This window comes from Cyrtonyx montezumae, unplaced genomic scaffold, assembly GCF_038088225.1.
Source record: "Cyrtonyx montezumae isolate F1298 unplaced genomic scaffold, pur_monq_1.0 scaffold_3, whole genome shotgun sequence".
Taxonomy (NCBI): domain Eukaryota; kingdom Metazoa; phylum Chordata; class Aves; order Galliformes; family Odontophoridae; genus Cyrtonyx; species Cyrtonyx montezumae.
The window spans coordinates 137,524,617-137,543,129 of NW_027072034.1; the positions used below are offsets into that span (position 1 = coordinate 137,524,617).

The 18,513-nt window shown below is 46.5% G+C and overlaps 1 protein-coding gene across 1 annotated transcript in view; it reads left to right on the plus strand.

Moving 5' to 3' along the window:
- The first annotated feature begins 504 nt into the window (after positions 1-504).
- LOC136051469 (ankyrin repeat domain-containing protein 26-like) overlaps positions 505-18,513 on the plus strand; it is a 43,928-nt gene continuing 25,919 nt past the window's right edge. The window contains 6 exon segments of the mRNA XM_065740909.1: positions 505-749; positions 2,452-2,566; positions 2,807-2,980; positions 3,096-3,202; positions 3,619-3,756; positions 16,973-17,127. Of these exon segments, the coding sequence (XP_065596981.1) occupies positions 544-749; positions 2,452-2,566; positions 2,807-2,980; positions 3,096-3,202; positions 3,619-3,756; positions 16,973-17,127 (895 nt within the window). The 5' untranslated portion in view covers positions 505-543.

Consider the following 18,513-nt stretch of genomic DNA (forward strand, 5'->3'; position numbering starts at 1 on the left):
GGAGCTTACAAGCCAGAGAATGAATGACTTTTTATGTGTTCCGGTAGAGATTGAACAAGGGGGAATGGTTGTAAACTAAAAGAGGGTAGATTTAGGTTAGATGTTAGGTGGAAATTCTTTGCTCAGAGGGTGGTGAGGTACTGGAACAGGCTGCCCGGAGAAGCTGAGGATGCTCCACCCCTGGAGGCATTACAGGTCAGGTTGATGGGACCCTGGGAAACCTGATCTGGTGGGTGGCAACCCTACCTATAGTAGGGGTGTTGCATCTTAAAACCAAGCAGCAAAACAAGGACAGAAACGTCCACTCAGTTCCTGACGCGACTGAGTCTGCGCATGCGCATACTCTTCCTGCTGTCTGTGGGCGCGCGCCCACTGGCACTGCGTAACTCCGCTTCCCGCCTCTTTTTCGTGCTCGCGGCACTGCCGTGGGGATCAACGGTTGCCAGGACGCCCAACCGCTCATTTGGCTGCGGGTTGCTGTTCGTGCAGCAGGGTTTCGCGTTGTGCTCTGGGCTCCTCGTCCCGGTGGCCTCCTGAGACGACATGAAGAAGATATTCACCTTCGGAAAGAAGAAGAAACAGGAGCCTCCGCCATCCTGCAGCGCCGCTTCTCCGTGCCCCGCCGGTGCGTATGAGCTCCGGCCGAAGAAGCTGAGCAAGCTGCACCGAGCGGCCGCTGCAGGAGTGCTGGTCCAGGTGTGGCAGGCGCTGAAGAAGTGCAGCATCGATGGACGCGACAAGGAGCAGCGGTGAGGGCGACGGGACGGGATGGGACGGGCGCGGCTGTAGCAAGGAGCTTTTGGGTGATCTGCCTTGGAGGAACTGATCTTGTGGAGGAGGCTCATCAGCCTGCCCGTGATGGGATCTGCTAGGGCGGGAGGGAACGGCCTCAGATTGTGCCAGAGGAGGTTCAGGTTGGATGCTGAAGTCAACTTTTTGTTCAGAAGAGCGGTTGTGCACTGGCACGTGCTGACCAGGCGGGCGGTGAAGTCACCGTCCCTAAGAAATGTGTAGGAGTGATACTAAGGGACACGGTTTAATGCGCAGTGTTGGTGATAGGTGGACAGATGGACTGGGTATCTTGGAGGCCTTTTCCAACCTTTAATGATTGTGTGAAAAAGAAAAATACTCCCTATAAATTCTTGACGAGTTGCAGGATTTTACGTGACCTTGGAGGGAGAAAGATGCTGACTGCTTTCTAGCTCATCTGCTGCTCTGCTGGAGCAGGTGTCCCATGCAGGAGGAACTGTGCCTTCTGTTTGTGCTGCCTTGCCCTGTGTTTTTAGGGGGGAAAATGCATCTGTTCAGCCTTCATAAAAGAAGATTCAGGGGGGATCTGAGCCATGTCTATACGTATCTAAGAAATGGGAGGCAAAGGGATGAGGCTGTACTCTTCTCTGCAGTGTGTGGTGATAGGAATAGGGGTAATGGCCACAAACTGAAGCATAGGAAGTTCTGCGCAAATGTGTGTGGGATATTCTTCGCAGTGCAGTGCCGGAGCACTGGCACAGGCTGCACAGAGAGGCGGTGGAGTCTCCTTCTCTGGAGACGTTCAAAACCCACCTGGACACCCACGTGTGCAACCTAGGCTAGGGAGCTGCTTTGGCAGGGGGTTGGACTCAAAGAGGTCTCTTCCAGCCCCTACAGTTCTGTGATTCGGTGAAACTCCTGCAGGTACTGTTCGGATGACTGCAGCTTTGGATACAAGCACACTGAGTAGTTGTCGTCAGACCCTTAGCAGTTTGAAAAAGCCCCTTTCTTTCTGTCTTTAACCTGAAGAAAAGAAGTTTAATTTTCTCATGCGTATTGGAAACACAGCTTTCCCTCTCAGAAGGGGACTTCCTCTGTGATATCCCATTTATATCATAGCTGTAAGCACCAGGAAGGTCAGGTATTATTTGTTTTAGTCAGGATACCAGTGTTCTGCCATCTGCTCTGCCAGACGTTGTCAGATGTAGAACACTTTTGCACTAAACTGGTTGCAGTAATAACCAAGCTAGTGCATGAATATTTTTCCTATAAAACCCATCTCCTGCATCTATTATATGAGTCTTGTGCGTGAATGATCCTGGGAGAACCTAGAATTTTACATGCCACCACAGCTCTCAGATTCCCAAGCTTTAGTCTCCCTTACTGTACCACAAGCACCTTTCTGTCAAAGGCAGCAGCCAGTGCCTTGACACAGGAATCTTTGTGAAAGTTCAGTTTTCCAGTGGAGGAAATGTTGTCTCATTCAGCAGATGCTATGGAAGGTTGTTCCTAGCCCTCCTCAGGCTTTGGGTGTACAACTTCTGTTACTCGTAATGGAACGAGCTTGGGATTTTTAATTTTATTGTGTTTAACATTTTGGGAGGTGATTGGGATGGAGAAATTAAATTTGCCCTATTTGTGTACCACAGACTGAAATGATTTATTTAGCTACCAGTTTCAATTTACGCATTTAATTTTCAGGACAGCACTGCATCTTGCTTGTGCAAATGGACATGCGGATGTCGTTACGTTTCTAGTAGAAAACAACTGTAAGCTCAATCTTCCTGACACAGATAACAGATCACCGCTGATGAAGGTAGGTAGAACATGTTATGCTCTTTATGCAAGTAGGAATTATTGATTGTGTCTTAAAAGATGGATGTCTTACCAGATTCTTTATGTAAGTCTGTTTAGAAACATGCAAGCTGTAATTGGCGTGGGCTAGCTCATCTTGGAAAATGATTTTATATTCCAGGATTGAGAAGTTGTAGTAGTCGTGACACGGTGAAATATGACTGCTGGAAATTTTGCCTTTTTTTTTGTGTGTTGTTTCCAGGCAGTACAGTGCCAGCAAGAAAAATGTGCGACAGTCCTGCTGGAGCACGGTGCTGATCCAAACCTGGCCGATGCTAGCGGCAACACTGCCCTTCACATGGCTGCTGTAGCTCCTAACACATCTCTAGCAAGGATGTTAATTGAGCACAGTGCCCATATTGATGCTAAGAATAAGGTACATTTTGAGATTCGGTAGGGAAGATCTTTCAAAAAGTTGCATCAGTATTTTTATTGAAGCTTCTTCGTTTGTTTCTTTTGATTTTTAACTTGAGTTATTTCTGTCCTCTCAGGAGGGATGTACTCCCCTTATTCTCGCTGTCTCTGAACATCATGAAGAGATGGTAGAGCTCCTCCTTAAAAAAGGAGCTGATGTTCACGCTCGAGATAAAGGTGAAAGGTGAGGAGGTGATCTAAACTCTGTGGGTCACCTAAATTGTCTTCAAGTTGGACTGATGAGAAGTATGGGATTGAGTGTTGAAGCAGAAAGGCACACAGAGAAGAAGTTCCCTGAGTGACTGGTGAAAGCAGGTCTGAAAGCTGGTGTCATGCATTACTGCATGTTTTCTGCATTGAGAACTGCAAGAAAAGTTGCAGTAGCCACTGTGGCAGGAAAGTGCTGTCGTGCCAGCAGCATTGCATTTATGCCCTAGAGGGTTTTTCAGATTGTCACATAGCTTGTACTCAAGCGTTGTCAATGTAGAAGCTCTTCTGTTCATAAAGTGATTTTATTTTTCTTTGAAGGTGAGCAAATGGGGATTAAAATAATTACAATGTCTGAGTAAAGTTATATATTTTGTCTTTTTGATGCTTCAGAACCCCTCTTATGACTGCTGCAGCTGGTGGGGAGCTTAAGTTGATAAAACTTCTTCTTTGCTATGGTGCTGATCTTTCCCATAAAGACACTAATGGATGGACAGCTGAGGATTATGCTATTATTCACGGACATTCTAGGTAAGCTTTAAATTTATTGCTAAGTTTTCAGTTATCGGTGTTGGATTTGGACCTATGTAATAACAGGACCAAGGTTTAATTGTGTGTTGAGACCCCTCTTGAAGATGTATTCAGTGACATCTTCTGACATGTACTGTTCATGTGTCTGGTGTTGATTTGAAAGTTGAAGAGGGCTTCTGCTCAAAATTCTCTAGAAGATTTCATGTGTTTGTTGCTAAGCTCATATCTGCCTAGTATTCACTCTTTATTAAAGTGTCTGTAGCCCGCAGTTATTGAGATGGAACTTGAAAAACTGAAATGTTTTGAGAAGAGTTTACAAACAGAACCATTGCTATCACTGTCTCCACTTCCCCTGCCCAGTAACCATCTACCTTCTGTTTCAGAAAAGATCTAGCTGTTATTTCTTTTGTTAAATTACTGAGCAGTTTTACTTACTTTTATGTGTGAGCGTTTAACCCATGGCATTCGTTCCTAAGAGTGTGGTTGTATTTGTAAAAACTGGACTGCAAAAATGTGCCAAGCAGAAGTAAATAACTTCATAGATATGGATGTGCATGTAAAGAATGGTCATGTCTGGAATACTTTAGCATGTTACAGTCAGGCAATAAGTAGACTGTGTTACCCTGACTGAATATATTATATATATTATAATCTTGATAGAAGCACAGAAAATGTTAAGTAAAAAACAACTTGTAAAGCCAGCTACCACAAATTTTTAACAAACCTTGCAGCTGCACTTCCCCACAGAGAACATGGCAAAACTTTGATGACAGGGCTCAACAAATTTAGGCAAACTTGCTGTAAAAGACTGAAGTGTCTCACTTTGTCCATTCTTTTTAGGTGGTCTTCCTGCAATAGTAGGAGAGCAAGAGGAAGAGTCTGAATCTCCTCAGTATTCTAAGGCACTTTCTGTGAAGGATGCACATGGTTCCCCATTGGCTTGCTTACATCTTGGCTTGCTTACTTTTGGGCTTCTTTCCCTGTGGGCTGGCTGCCCTCTTCTGCTGCCTGTGCCTTATGCTTCTGAACAAGGCAACCTTGAAATACTTATGCTCTAGGCCAGCTGTTCAAGGTATGTCATACTGCTAGTAGGCCTTGGTGCTCTCCACAAGCTGGAGGAGCAAAGCAGTGTGTTAGAAGCAGCCTTCTTGTGGGGACATACAAACACTTTGCTGTCCCTCCAAGTTTCTGCTCTGAAGCTGACATGAACCTAACGGTGGATGAGCCATGGATACTTCTGAATTGACCTTATCCCTGATTCTAGGAGGAGCTCAAGCTCCTGCCTTGGATACCTGTAAGAGACTGTGAATCGACCCTCCTGCTAAGCTTGGTCCACATGAAAGACTGCAAGCATACTGGGGATTAATTCATGTAAACAGGCACCAAATTACACAACACAACTCAAGTACATCAAAGCTATGGACTCTGAGGTTTCTCTGCATCTGCCCTAAGTTTCCACCTAATTCCCAGAGGGTGGTGCTCAGTCCTCTGCTGCAGAAAACCAGTGTGGGGAATTGATCCTCTCTATGGGGCTTTTCTATAGCTCAGGATGCTTCAGCGTGCACTGAGCTGTGATGGTCGGGCTGGCAAGGAACGGGACTGCTGCTTTCAGTTTCTGCCCCTGTGAGCAGCTTAAGGTAACGGTGGAGACCTAAGCTCAGGTTGTTGCAGTACCCCGGGCATCATTTTGGCAGGGTAGATTGAGTAACATGGAAGTGGGTTTCCTTATTTTATTAACCAGGCACCTGTGATTAGGAGGGCTACTCATTAAGAAGCTGCTTTGTTCATACTGGGAGAAATGCGCACGCGTTCCTCTTAAAAGGCTGCTTATGAATTCTAATAGATCAAAATGCAATGAAGAAACGTGAGGTTTTGAAAGTGGAAGTTTTCAATTTCCCTTCATGTATTTCTGTTTCAGGCTCCAGGCTGAAGGTGACAGATTGGAAGCCACAGTTCAGCAATAGAGCAAAATGACTGAAGCTGCTTTGAGCAACCTGCAAGCCTTTGCCTCAGTAAGTTAGTTAAGAACCTCTGGTTTTTGCAAGCTCCTGAGCCTAGTTAAGTAATTCTGTGGGGAAAATACAGGATGAGATTTTCCTGGAGAACCTAGGAAAGCTGAGCTCCCGAGCTGTGCTGCCCATAGGCTGCTCTGAAAATCCTGCCGGCCCATTCCCCAGCTTTGTGATTTTAAGAGTTTTCCCATGATCCTATGGCAAGTCACTGTTAAAAATAGAAGGTAAGGGTTTACATTAACATGCTGGTGTATGTTCTGTTTTAGACCAGTAGTGATATTGAAGAACTCAGACTGCACTTCAGACTTTCCTCCTCATTAGTGGTATTTACCAAGTTTGTAGAACTCTGCACAGCACGGACTTGAAGTGCCTCATTCTCCCTAATACAGTGGTTACAATTGGTATAAAGGTATGCTTTAATCTGAGCCCTATGTGAAGGAAATCGTTCGTGTTTTTTGTCTAGGGAAGTAAGAGATGACTGCAAGCCCTGTTCTGAACTGATACTGGCAAGAGCAGCAGTGAGGTGTGAACTATGGGAAGAAAAATTGCAGCATGATGTTATCCTTCTTTTTGTGCTTATACAAATTCATGGTTGCCTGGAGGACTTGGTAGCTGCCTTACAGTCAGCTTGGATGACTGAAGAGGGGCATCAACACATGGGACTATTTCCTGGACGGGTAACAGATGAAAACACCTTTTCTTCATACGCACTTCCATGACAAATGCCATTTTGTCAGACTGTCCCTCTGCTGCCATCTGTCACACAGCAATAAAATGCAGTGGAATATTGGTGAGGAGGTTCAACACCTACTGCTATACCATCAACACCCACCTCTGACATCATGGGCCAAAAGAATAACATAGGAGGCATTACTTCAGGAGCAACACTCATTAAATATATAATATAGGTAATGTATATAAAATCACAAAACTGCATTTTTAATGTTTGCTTTTAAAACACACCAAAAAAAGAGCAACAAAACCACAAAACCAGTGGGATACATGACCTTGTTTCTGTGAAAGGACTGCATCAGGCTGGTTTGATGGCAGCGACTGCCGTTCTCAGTGAGCACTCAAGGTGTTCAACAGAGAGTTGTGATGAAGTGTTACTCTTCCCGTGCTTCACCCTTGTTCACAAGTGTACGTACTGCCAAGAGCAGTGACATGAGTAAGGCAGGGGTATTTCTCACTGGTAAGATGGGGCTTATCAAAGTCTGCTAGAGAGACACGATCATGGTTTTAGTTGCAACTCTATACATTCCATTTGAAAATTCACAAGTAATATATTTATGTCAACTGCAAATGGAGTTTCAAAGAAATGAAGTTATTGATGTTTTTTTCAGCAGTCTTGAAACCTATTCTCAAATTCCATTATCAAGACGGAAAGCACAGCTGCATCTTTTTTGCTGTTTACTGGATTGTGTTTAGCCAATGTACTAAAGTCCATGCTATTTGCCATCAACTGAGTTAGCACCACACTTCCCCTCGTGCCCTGGTTGCAACCCAGACGGGGAAAACATTGCACTAACGTTTGGTTGTTGCTGAGGGGCTGGGTGTTTTCAGCCGACATTCCTCACTTTCTCACAGTTTATAATTAGGAAATAGTTGAAAGTTTTATTTCATTTTGTTATCAATTAAAATGTATATAAGCAAAATAATAATAATAATAATAATCCAATTATGATGTACCTACATTCACAACAACACATAAGTCTGTTTGAAACTGCAGCATAATCTCATGAATCTATGTGGTTCTGAGTATACGAGGGTAGTGTGTTACATATCCCTGTTTCTGTTGTGAAAATATCATTCCTTGCTTCTCACTTAGAGGAAACCTAAAGAAATCCTTTCAGCCTTTTCAGTAGAAAGCTAGTTGTTAATCCACCGGAGGATTAACAGACTGTGTGCATGAAATACAGTGTGAGAGCTTCAGACTGGACAGGGAAAAGCTAAACTACATCTAAGCATACACACTGGCTGCACAGGGGAGTAGAAGTGTAATACCAAAAGCAGCACTGCAACTCCAGCTCTCCACTCAGGCAGAGCTGAAGCTGCTACAGTCTCTACCTGAAAGATGCATGCAACCACCCAGCTCTCTTCATAGCCCTGGAGCTAGCAATGCAGAAACATACACTGTGCCTGGGAAGCTTTCCCAGCTTCTAAGCACATCAGCTGCAAAGCAGGTGTAGTAAGTCACCAGACAATGTGCAGCACACTGGTATCAGTCCAACAGGTCTATAGTGCTATTGCTACTCTTTGGTAAACAAAATACACACGATGATTTAATAAGGGGAAAATAAAAACAGGAGAGCTTTAGACTGCCATTTTGTACCTCAGAGCTGTAAGGACTGCGAGCTAAATTATCCAACTGTGTTGAGTTATGTCAAATGAAAGGTGAGTCTTTAGCAGACTAACCCAAATGCCAATGCTTATGCAACACTTGTACCGGATATCAGAACGGAATCACCTCATGCAGAGAAAAATAGAAATAGCCATTACTTGATGGTACCCAGAGAAAGCTCCAGATTACCTAAGGAGAACATGCTGAGAGAATGAAGAGCCACTACAAGAAATACCAACATCTGAAAAAAAAAAATTCCAAATGACCTATTTATTTGTTTTTAACTACAACAAATTAAAAATGCTCCTTAAAAGTGGTATGTTTAATATCATCCATGAGGGAGAAAAAAGATGGAAAAACGGAAGACAGAAAGCTGACCTTTTGCAGCTGAGCACGCATCCAGCTTTGTTGTGGTTTTGTGGTTTTGATGCCGGTATTCCACATCAGAGCATCATGCAGCAGTTAAGGAGTTAATGCTGGGGGAGCAGCAGAGGGGAGGGGCGGAGCTCCGCACCGGATGCAGGCGGCGCTCGGGCTGGGCGCGCTGCTCTGGGCTGCCGTGGAGGTTCAGCATGTGTGCTTCCCCTGCAGGTCCTCCTTAGCGTAAGCTCACAGCTTTTGGTTTGGAAATTTTTATCTCTCTTTCAATTGTTCAATTTTATTAGATTTAGTAAAGTTACCGTTCCTTCTCAGATCGTGCCGTTGTTTTCTTGTAGACCCATCTCTTCCCGCCGTTTTCCCCCTCCCCCTCCCGGAGCGCGGCTCTGCTCGGGCGGCCGCGCGGCCACTGACGCAGTTTTTTTTTTTTTTCTCTCCCCTCTCCCTTCTCGGTTTCCTTTGGGTCACTGTCACGGACAACACCGTGACAATTATTGGTGGAGAATGCGGGCAGTGCAGTATTGGCTCTCCATTGTAAATGTGGTGCAGAGTGGACTAAGGTTTTTCATGTACCTCATAGCATGCTGGCGTCTTTTTAAGCTCCTCGCGTTCAGCACCGGAGTGATGTGGATTTACAGCTACTTTAGTGTGCTGAGGGGGTTACATGCCTCCTACCTAAACACCCTGGCTAACGTGACAGATTATGCGGCATTTGGAACGGTTTCCAATTACTCTTTTCAGGTCTTTACCTATATTCAAGATGTCAGCCCGGCAACTGTGTTATCTGTTTTTCTGAATGCACTCTTGGCAATAGTAATTTACATCATGTGGAGGGAGCGTTCCTCAAAACCAGAGAGAGTTGAATGGCAGGGAAGGTGGAAAAATTAGGAATGAAATTAGAAGCGTGGGGACCCCCGGTGTTATGCAATTTTGATCTTGAGCACCTGTGGGACCCTGAGAAATTCAGTGAGTGTTTAGGTAAGGAGTCATGGGACTCAGGACGATCTGAGAAGGAATGTATTGTTTGGGGTCTGGCTTGTGCTTATCGAGCCATAATTGATATTCTGGAGAGAAATGGTTTCCAAACCAAGGTCCAAAGCAAAAATGAAAACCTCGAAGTTAGACCTGGCCAATCACAGGAAGCACCGGCATCAGTGTCGGTTGCCCCTGTGGAAGGCCAGAAATGGACACGGCCGTCTTTGCGCCTAGAACGAAAAGAAGAAGAAGCAGAGAAAAAAAAGGAAGATCCAGGCGAGGGGCCCTCCTCAGCACCAGCACCAGCACCACCACCACCTAAAAAGGCCACTAAGAAAAGTGAGAGACATGGAGAAGACAGCGATGATGATGGAGTCACTGTTACCACTACTCGTCGGCCTCTAAAGATGACTGAAATACAAGGTTTAAGAAAGGAGTTTGTACGGCGCTCGGGTGAATCTATTGTCACCTGGTTGCTGCGGTGTTGGGACAGCGGTGCCAGCAGCGTGTCCCTAGATGGCAGCGAAGCCCGCCAACTGGCAAGCATTGCCCGAGACCCAGCTATCGACAGAGGAATTGGCAGATGTCTGAATGGAGTCGCTACCCTCTGGGAACGAGTACTAGTGGCTGTAAAGGATAGATACCCTTACAAAGATGATCTGGAGCCTAAGGTGGAGAGATGGAACACCGTGGAGAAAGGCATCCAATTTTTGAGAGAAACAGCCGTAGTAGAGATGCTGTATGATCCCAATTTCGTCCCTAACAATCCACACCAGGACCGTGATCCTGATAGAGTAAGGTGCACACCTGATGTATATCGCAAGCTCTCAAAAACAGCACCAGAGAGGTATGCAAGTACACTGGTAGGAATGTTCCATAGATTCGAGGGTCAGGACAGAAGACTCCCAGTTTATGAATTGACTATTACACTCCAGAACTTTGAACAACAGTTTCCACCATCACGTGCTTCCATTGCAGCTATAGTAGCAGAAGAAGTAGGTGAGATGAAGAAGACACAGGAAACTATACTGGAGGAACTGTCATTACTGATGAATAGGGATGAACCTGTGTCAGTATTGGAAACACCTGATGAAGACGAGCATGACGCAAAGAATCTGATGAAGCAATTTATCAAACTGTTGAAAGTCTCGGCCACCAAAGGCAACCGCCCCTCTGCACGAGCAAATGACGGCAGTAACATCATGTCACGTGTGGCCATGTGGAGCTTCTTACGAGAAAACGGAGAGGACATGAGGAAGTGGCATAAAAAACCCACTCCTGCACTGCGAGCACGGGTGAGAGAACTACAGCAGAGATCAGCCACCAACGAAATTGCTCCCGTCACTGCAGGTAACCAATAGAGGGGCCCTGCCCTCAGCCAGGGGAGGGAAAGGGATAATAGAGTGTATTGGACTGTGTGGATTAGATGGCCTGGCACATTAGAGCCACAAAGATATAAGGCACTGGTGGACACTGGTGCACAGTGCACTCTGATGCCCTCGAGTTATAAAGGGACAGAATTGATTCATATTTCTGGAGTGACTGGGGGTTCTCAGGAACTGTCTGTGCTGGAGGCAGAAATAAGCCTCACCGGTAAAACCTGGCAGAAGCATCCCATAGTGACTGGACAGGGGGCTCCATGCATACTCGGTATTGACTATCTCAGAAGGGGACATTTCAAGGATCCCAAGGGGTACCGATGGGCTTTTGGAATAGCTGCTGTAGATGCAGACAACATTCAGCAGCTGTCTGTTTTACCTGGCCTGTCAGAAGATCCGTCTGTTGTGGGGGTACTGAAAGTGAAAGAGCAGCAGGTACCTATCGCTACAAAAACAGTGCACAGACGGCAGTACCGCACCAACAGGGATTCCTTGCTCCCCATTCATAACTTGATCCGTCAGCTAGAGAGCCAGGGAGTGATCAGCAAGACTCACTCACCTTTTAACAGCCCCATATGGATGGTGCGTAAAGCCAGTGGAGAATGGAGGCTGACGGTAGATTACCGTGGCCTGAATGAAGTCACACCCCCACTGAGTGCTGCTGTGCCAGATATGTTGGAGCTGCAGTATGAACTGGAGTCAAAAGCAGCCAAGTGGTATGCCACTATAGACATTGCCAATGCATTCTTTTCTATTCCTTTGGCCACAGAGTGCAGACCACAGTTTGCTTTCACCTGGAGGGGCGTTCAGTACACCTGGAACCGTTTGCCCCAGGGGTGGAAACACAGCCCAACCATCTGCCATGGGCTGATTCAAACCACACTGGAACAGGGTGGGGCACCTGAGCACCTCCAGTATATCGATGACATTGTTGTGTGGGGTGATACAGCAGAGGAAGTTTTTAAAAAAGGAGAGCAAATAATCCAAATTCTTCTGGGTGCTGGTTTTGCTATTAAACGGAACAAAGTGAAGGGACCTGCCCAAGAAATTCAATTCCTAGGAGTAAAATGGCAAGATGGACGTCGTCACATTCCAGGAGATGTGATTGACAAAATCACCAGTATGTCACCACCCACTAGCAAGAAAGAGACACAGTCTTTTCTGGGTGTAGTAGGTTTTTGGAGGATGCACATCCCAAACTACAGCCTCATAGTAAGCCCCCTCTATCAAGTGACTCGGAAAAAGAATAATTTTGCATGGGGTCCTGAACAGCAGCAGGCCTTTGAGCAAATCAAGCAGGAGATAGCCCGTGCTGTGGCCCTGGGGCCAGTTTGGTTGGGACAGGATGTGAAAAACATCCTCTACACTGCTGCTGGAGAGAAAGGTCCCACTTGGAGTCTGTGGCAAAGAGCCTCTGGGGAGACCCGAGGCCGACCCCTTGGATTTTGGAGCAGAGCGTACAGGGGTTCAGAGGAGTGCTACACTCCAACTGAGAAGGAGATTTTGGCCGCATACGAGGGGGTTCGGGCTGCCTCTGAAGTAATTGGTACTGAGACACAGCTCCTCCTGGCACCTCGACTGCCAGTGCTGAATTGGATGTTCAAAGGAAAGGTTCCCCCCACCCATCATGCTACCGATGCCACCTGGAGTAAGTGGATTGCACTGATTACACAGCGAGCTCGGATGGGGAACCTCAACCGTCCAGGAATCCTGGAGGTGATCATGGACTGGCCTGAAGGCAAGAAATTTGGAACATCCCCATCAGAGGAGATACCACGTGCTAAAGAGGCCCCACCATATAACGAACTACTAGAGAATGAAAAGACGTATGCCCTCTTCACTGATGGATCGTGTCGTATTGTTGGGAAGCATCGCAGATGGAAGGCTGCTGTGTGGAGCCCCACACGACGAGTTGCAGAGGCCACCGAAGGAGAAGGAGAGTCAAGCCAATTTGCGGAGGTAAAGGCTGTCCAGCTGGCCTTAGATGTGGCTGAACGGGAGAGGTGGCCCATGCTATATCTTTATACTGACTCTTGGATGGTGGCAAATGCTTTATGGGGGTGGTTGCAGCAGTGGGAACAGGACAACTGGCAACGGAAGGGTAAACCTATTTGGGCTGCTGAACTGTGGAAAGACATTGCTGCCCGAACAAAAAGGTTGGGTGTAAAGGTGCGCCATGTAGATGCTCATGTGCCCAAGAATCGAGCTACTGAAGAGCAGAGAAATAACCATCAGGTAGATCGAGCTGCCAGAATTGAGGTGTCTCAGATCAATTTGGACTGGCAGAACAAAGGAGAGCTATTTTTAGCTCGGTGGGCCCATGAGACCTCAGGCCATCAAGGAAGGGATGCGACCTATAAGTGGGCTAGAGACCGAGGGGTGGACTTAACTATGGATGCCGTTGCACAGGTTATCCATGACTGTGACACATGTGCCATAATTAAACAGGCCAAGAGGATGAAACCCCTCTGGCAGGAAGGGCGATGGGAAAAGTATAAATATGGGGAGGCGTGGCAGGTTGATTATATCACCTTGCCACGAACTCGCGATGGTAAGCGTTACGTGCTCACCATGGTGGAGGCGACCACTGGGTGGCTTGAGACGTACGCAGTACCCCATGCTACCGCCCGAAACACCATCTTAGGGCTCGAGAGACAAGTCCTATGGAGACATGGCACTCCAGAGAGAATTGAGTCCGATAATGGGACTCATTTCAAAAATTCTCTTGTGGATATCTGGGCCAAAGAACACGGCATTGAATGGATCTACCATATCCCCTACCATGCACCAGCTGCTGGTAAGATCGAGCGCTACAACGGGTTGTTAAAAACCACGTTGAGAGCAATGGGTGGTGGGACATTCAAGCACTGGGAGAAGCATCTAGCAGAAGCCACCTGGCTGGTCAACACTAGGGGATCAGTCAACCGAGAGGGTCCTACACAGTCCAGCTCCCTACAGACCATAGAGGGAGATAAGGTCCCTGTGGTACATGTGAGGAGCATGTTGGGAAAAGCGGTGTGGGTCCTTCCAGCCTCTGGAAAGGGCAAACCCCTCCGTGGAACCGTTTTTGCGCAGGGACCTGGGTGCACCTGGTGGGTAATGGATAAAAATGGGGACGTCCAGTGTGTCCCACAAGGGAATTTGATGCTGGGGGAATGCAGTCTGTAATTACGTGTGTATGTATGTATATATATATATATGTTTCTATGTAACTATGTTTCTATGTAACTCATGTTATTACTGTTTGGTTACGTATAGATGTGTGTTAAGCATGATGTGATGATGTGGAATAAGGGGTGGAATGTTGTGGTTTTGTGGTTTTGATGCCGGTATTCCACATCAGAGCATCATGCAGCAGTTAAGGAGTTAATGCTGGGGGAGCAGCAGAGGGGAGGGGCGGAGCTCCGCACCGGATGCAGGCGGCGCTCGGGCTGGGCGCGCTGCTCTGGGCTGCCGTGGAGGTTCAGCACGTGTGCTTCCCCTGCAGGTCCTCCTTAACGTAAGCTCACAGCTTTTGGTTTGGAAATTTTTATCTCTCTTTCAATTGTTCAATTTTATTAGATTTAGTAAAGTTACCGTTCCTTCTCAGATCGTGCCGTTGTTTTCTTGTAGACCCATCTCTTCCCGCCGTTTTCCCCCTCCCCCTCCCGGAGCGCGGCTCTGCTCGGGCGGCCGCGCGGCCACTGACGCAGTTTTTTTTTTTTTTCTCTCCCCTCTCCCTTCTCGGTTTCCTTTGGGTCACTGTCACGGACAACACCGTGACAAGCTTACAGAGCACCTGACATAACTACTTTCTCCTGGGAAGAGCACATAGATGGCACTCTGATAAGCAATATCCTGCAACTCTTCTAATGCACGTGGAAGAAGGTAAATACACCTAGCTAAAAACATATCTTGCTTGTCACTTCTCCATTAAATGACTGCGCTGATGAAGGAGATGCTCTCAAAATAGCTACTCACACCGCATAGGTTTTGCAAACCGGATTTGTGTGGCTGCAGTTTCAGCAAAAAGTTTTTTGTTTTTGTTTTTCCTTTTTCTAAATTATTATATTTTAGCTCTTCTAAAGAGACTTGTTTGCCAGCTCTCCCTTTTTTCAGGAGCTGAGATGCAAGCAGGAGTTCCAAAACACAGGAAAAACTCGTGCTCTGAGGCCCCTATTAAATAACACCCACAGGGAGACCAAGAATGAGCCCTGCTGATGCTTCAGCAGCACCAAGCAGCAAAACCAGGACGGAAACGTCCACTCAGCTCCTGACGCGACTGAGTCTGCGCATGCGCATACTCTCCTGCTGTCTGCGGGCCCGCGCCCACTGGCACCGCGTAGCTCCGCCTCCCGCCTCTTTTTCGTGCTCGCGGCGTTGCCATGGGGATCAACGGTCGCCCGGACGCCCAACCGCTCATTTGGCTGCGGGTTGCTGTTCGTGCAGCAGGGTTTCGCGTTGTGCTCTGGGCTCCTCGTCCCGGTGGCCTCCTGAGACGACATGAAGAAGATATTCACATTCGGAAAGAAGAAACGGGAGCCGCCGCCATCCTGCAGCGCCGCTTCTCCGTGCCCCGCCGGTGCGTACGAGCTCCGGCCGAAGAAGCTGAGCAAGCTGCACCGAGCGGCCGCTGCAGGAGTGCTGGTCCAGGTGCGGCAGGCGCTGAAGAAGTACAGCATCGATGGACGCGACAAGGAGCAGCGGTGAGGGCGACGGGACGGGATGGGACGGGCGCGGCTGTAGCAAGGAGCTTTTGGGTGATCTGCCTTGGAGGAACTGATCTTGTGGAGGAGGCTCATCAGCCTGCCCGTGATGGGATCTGCTAGGGCGGGAGGGAACGGCCTCAGATTGTGCCAGGGGAGGTTCAGGTTGGATGCTGAAGTCAACTTTTTGTTCAGAAGAGCGGTTGTGCACTGGCACGTGCTGACCAGGCGGGCGGTGAAGTCACCGTCCCTAAGAAATGTGTAGGAGTGATACTAAGGGACACGGTTTAATGCGCAGCGTTGGTGATAGGTGGACAGGTGGACTGGATATCTTGGAGGCCTTTTCCAACCTTTAATGATTGTGTGAAAAAGAAAAACACTCCCTATAAATTCTTGACGAGTTGCAGGATTTTACGTGACCTTGGAGGGAGAAAGATGCTGACTGCTTTCTAGCTCATCTGCTGCTCTGCTGGAGCAGGTGTCCCATGCAGGAGGAACTGTGCCTTCTGTTTGTGCTGCCTTGCCCTGTGTTTTTAGGGGGGAAAATGCATCTGTTCAGCCTTCATAAAAGAAGCTTCAGGGGGGATCTGAGCCATGTCTATAAGTATCTAAGGAATGGGAGGCAAAGGGATGAGGCTGTACTCTTCTCTGCAGTGTGTGGTGATAGGAATAGGGGTAATGGCCACAAACTGAAGCATAGGAAGTTCTGCGCAAATGTGTGTGGGATATTCTTCGCAGTGCAGTGCCGGAGCACTGGCACAGGCTGCACAGAGAGGCGGTGGAGTCTCCTTCTCTGGAGACGTTCAAAACCCACCTGGACACCCACGTGTGCAACCTAGGCTAGGGAGCTGCTTTGGCAGGGGGTTGGACTCAAAGAGGTCTCTTCCAGCCCCTACAGTTCTGTGATTCGGTGAAACTCCTGCAGGTACTGTTCGGATGACTGCAGCTTTGGATACAAGCACACTGAGTAGTTGTCGTCAGACCCTTAGCAGTTTGAAAAAGCCCCTTTCTTTCTGTCTTTAACCTGAAGAAGTTTAATTTTCTCATGCGTATTGGAAACACAGCTTTCCCCCTCAGAAGGGGACTTCCTCTGTGATATCCCATTTATATCATAGCTGTAAGCACCAGGAAGGTCAGGTATTATTTGTTTTAGTCAGGATACCAGTGTTCTGCCATCTGCTCTGCCAGACGTTGTCAGATGTAGAACACTTTTGCACCAAACTGGTTGCAGTAATAACCAAGCTAGTGCATGAATATTATTCCTATATTTTTACTTTAGCATGTTACAGTCAGGCAATAAGTAGACTGTGTTTCCCTGACTGAATATATCAAACATTTTGGCTATGGATGTGTCTAGAGTGGATTGTAGGAGGCTCTTACTATTCCATTAAGTGTTGTGTGCAGGTATGGGATTATTTTTCTCAATTGCATTTCCTCTTTCTATAGTCTTAGTAAACAACTGGCAGACGGGGAGAACACAGGGGAAGCTTCTGCACGTGATAGCCAAGACATCGCAGTACCTATGACTCCTGACAAGTCTAGTGCTACTGGCTTTACCTTGGGTGCACCTGCTATGGACCGAGGTAGGATTTTTAACTGTGGTAGAGCTAATGAGAAAATCATGATGGTTTCTTCCTTAGGTTGGTTTGTATCTTTTTAGTTTACTGCGCTTAGTATTGATTTTGGTGGAAGCATCAGTTCGACTGTTGCAAGAAGTTTTATGAATGTGCTTGCTTGCGGCTACTTTGAAATGCATCTCAACAGATTGTGAGGACAGTTGTGATTTGTGTTCATTACATCTATCCACTCATAAAGTTGTCACCTTCAGCCCATCAAGTTGCTCCATTATTTGAGTTTTCCTTTTGGCAAGGAGGAGAAGGGAAGACGGGGAACAAACTAGGTTAGGGTGACCTTGTTTATTCAGGTGTGCAGTTTTACTTAGAGATGCTCTTTCAGATCCTTGCTCAGAAGATCAGATTGCAACAGCTGTAGTTTTGTCCTGAATTGTTTTATCTTTTGTAGCAGTGAAGCAGCAGATGACTTGCAAGAAGATGCATGTTTTGTTGAGTTCCACAGGATTTCTGTCACTTTGTTTTAATTGTGATAGTCTCACCCGTACTAAGCTCCTTGTAGAAAGTCACATAACTTCTCACCTTCAATTACAGTTGTTTTTGTGCTGTGGAGACATTAACAAAAATTGTCTTGGACAGGCAAGTTCATCAGCAACAATGGTACAGTGTTTGTGTATACTGCATCTTTCTGGACATGGTTTGGTTTATGATAAAAGTGATGCTTTTCTTCAGCTCCAATCGGTTTTATTTAAGGAAGACCACAGGACTTTGTGATCCAGAAATACTGTAGCCTTGCCTCGTTGCTTTGTAATTAAAGGAAGGGAACTCCTTTAAAATCCAGGCAGCGTTTATATGCTCATATTGCCCCAAAGGAATCTTAGAAAACCACTGTTTTAGTATAAAGGAAATGTTTACCTTGCCATTTACATTTCAGGCCCCCCTAACATAGGAGATTTTATTTATTCCTTATTTTTAAGGGCTTTGTGTCAGAATTATGTCAAACGCAATTCATTATCTATTACACTTGCTCATCATTTATTATTATTATTGTAAGGCATTGGGAAGTATAAACAAAGAATACACGGCATATTTTTTCTTCCCAGACTCTTCACAGATATAATAGATTTTAGACCCAAGTGATGTTGTCTTTGACTTAGGAGCAGTTGCTTTGAAATCGACATTGGTTGGAAAAGTTTCTCGTAGGTTGGTTTTGCAGATTTGTTTGCTCGCTTTTCGGTGGGGCTTGATACAGTTGGTTTAATCATCAGAATCCTGTTTTCACCCCAAACCCACTCAGTTGCTACCTTCTGTGCATGTAGATAGTTTCTCTTTTTCTCCACAGTAAGGGCTGACAGGCCTGGATCACTTTACAATATGAAGGATTCTTATTCTGAGAAGAAGGTAGACTAAATATTA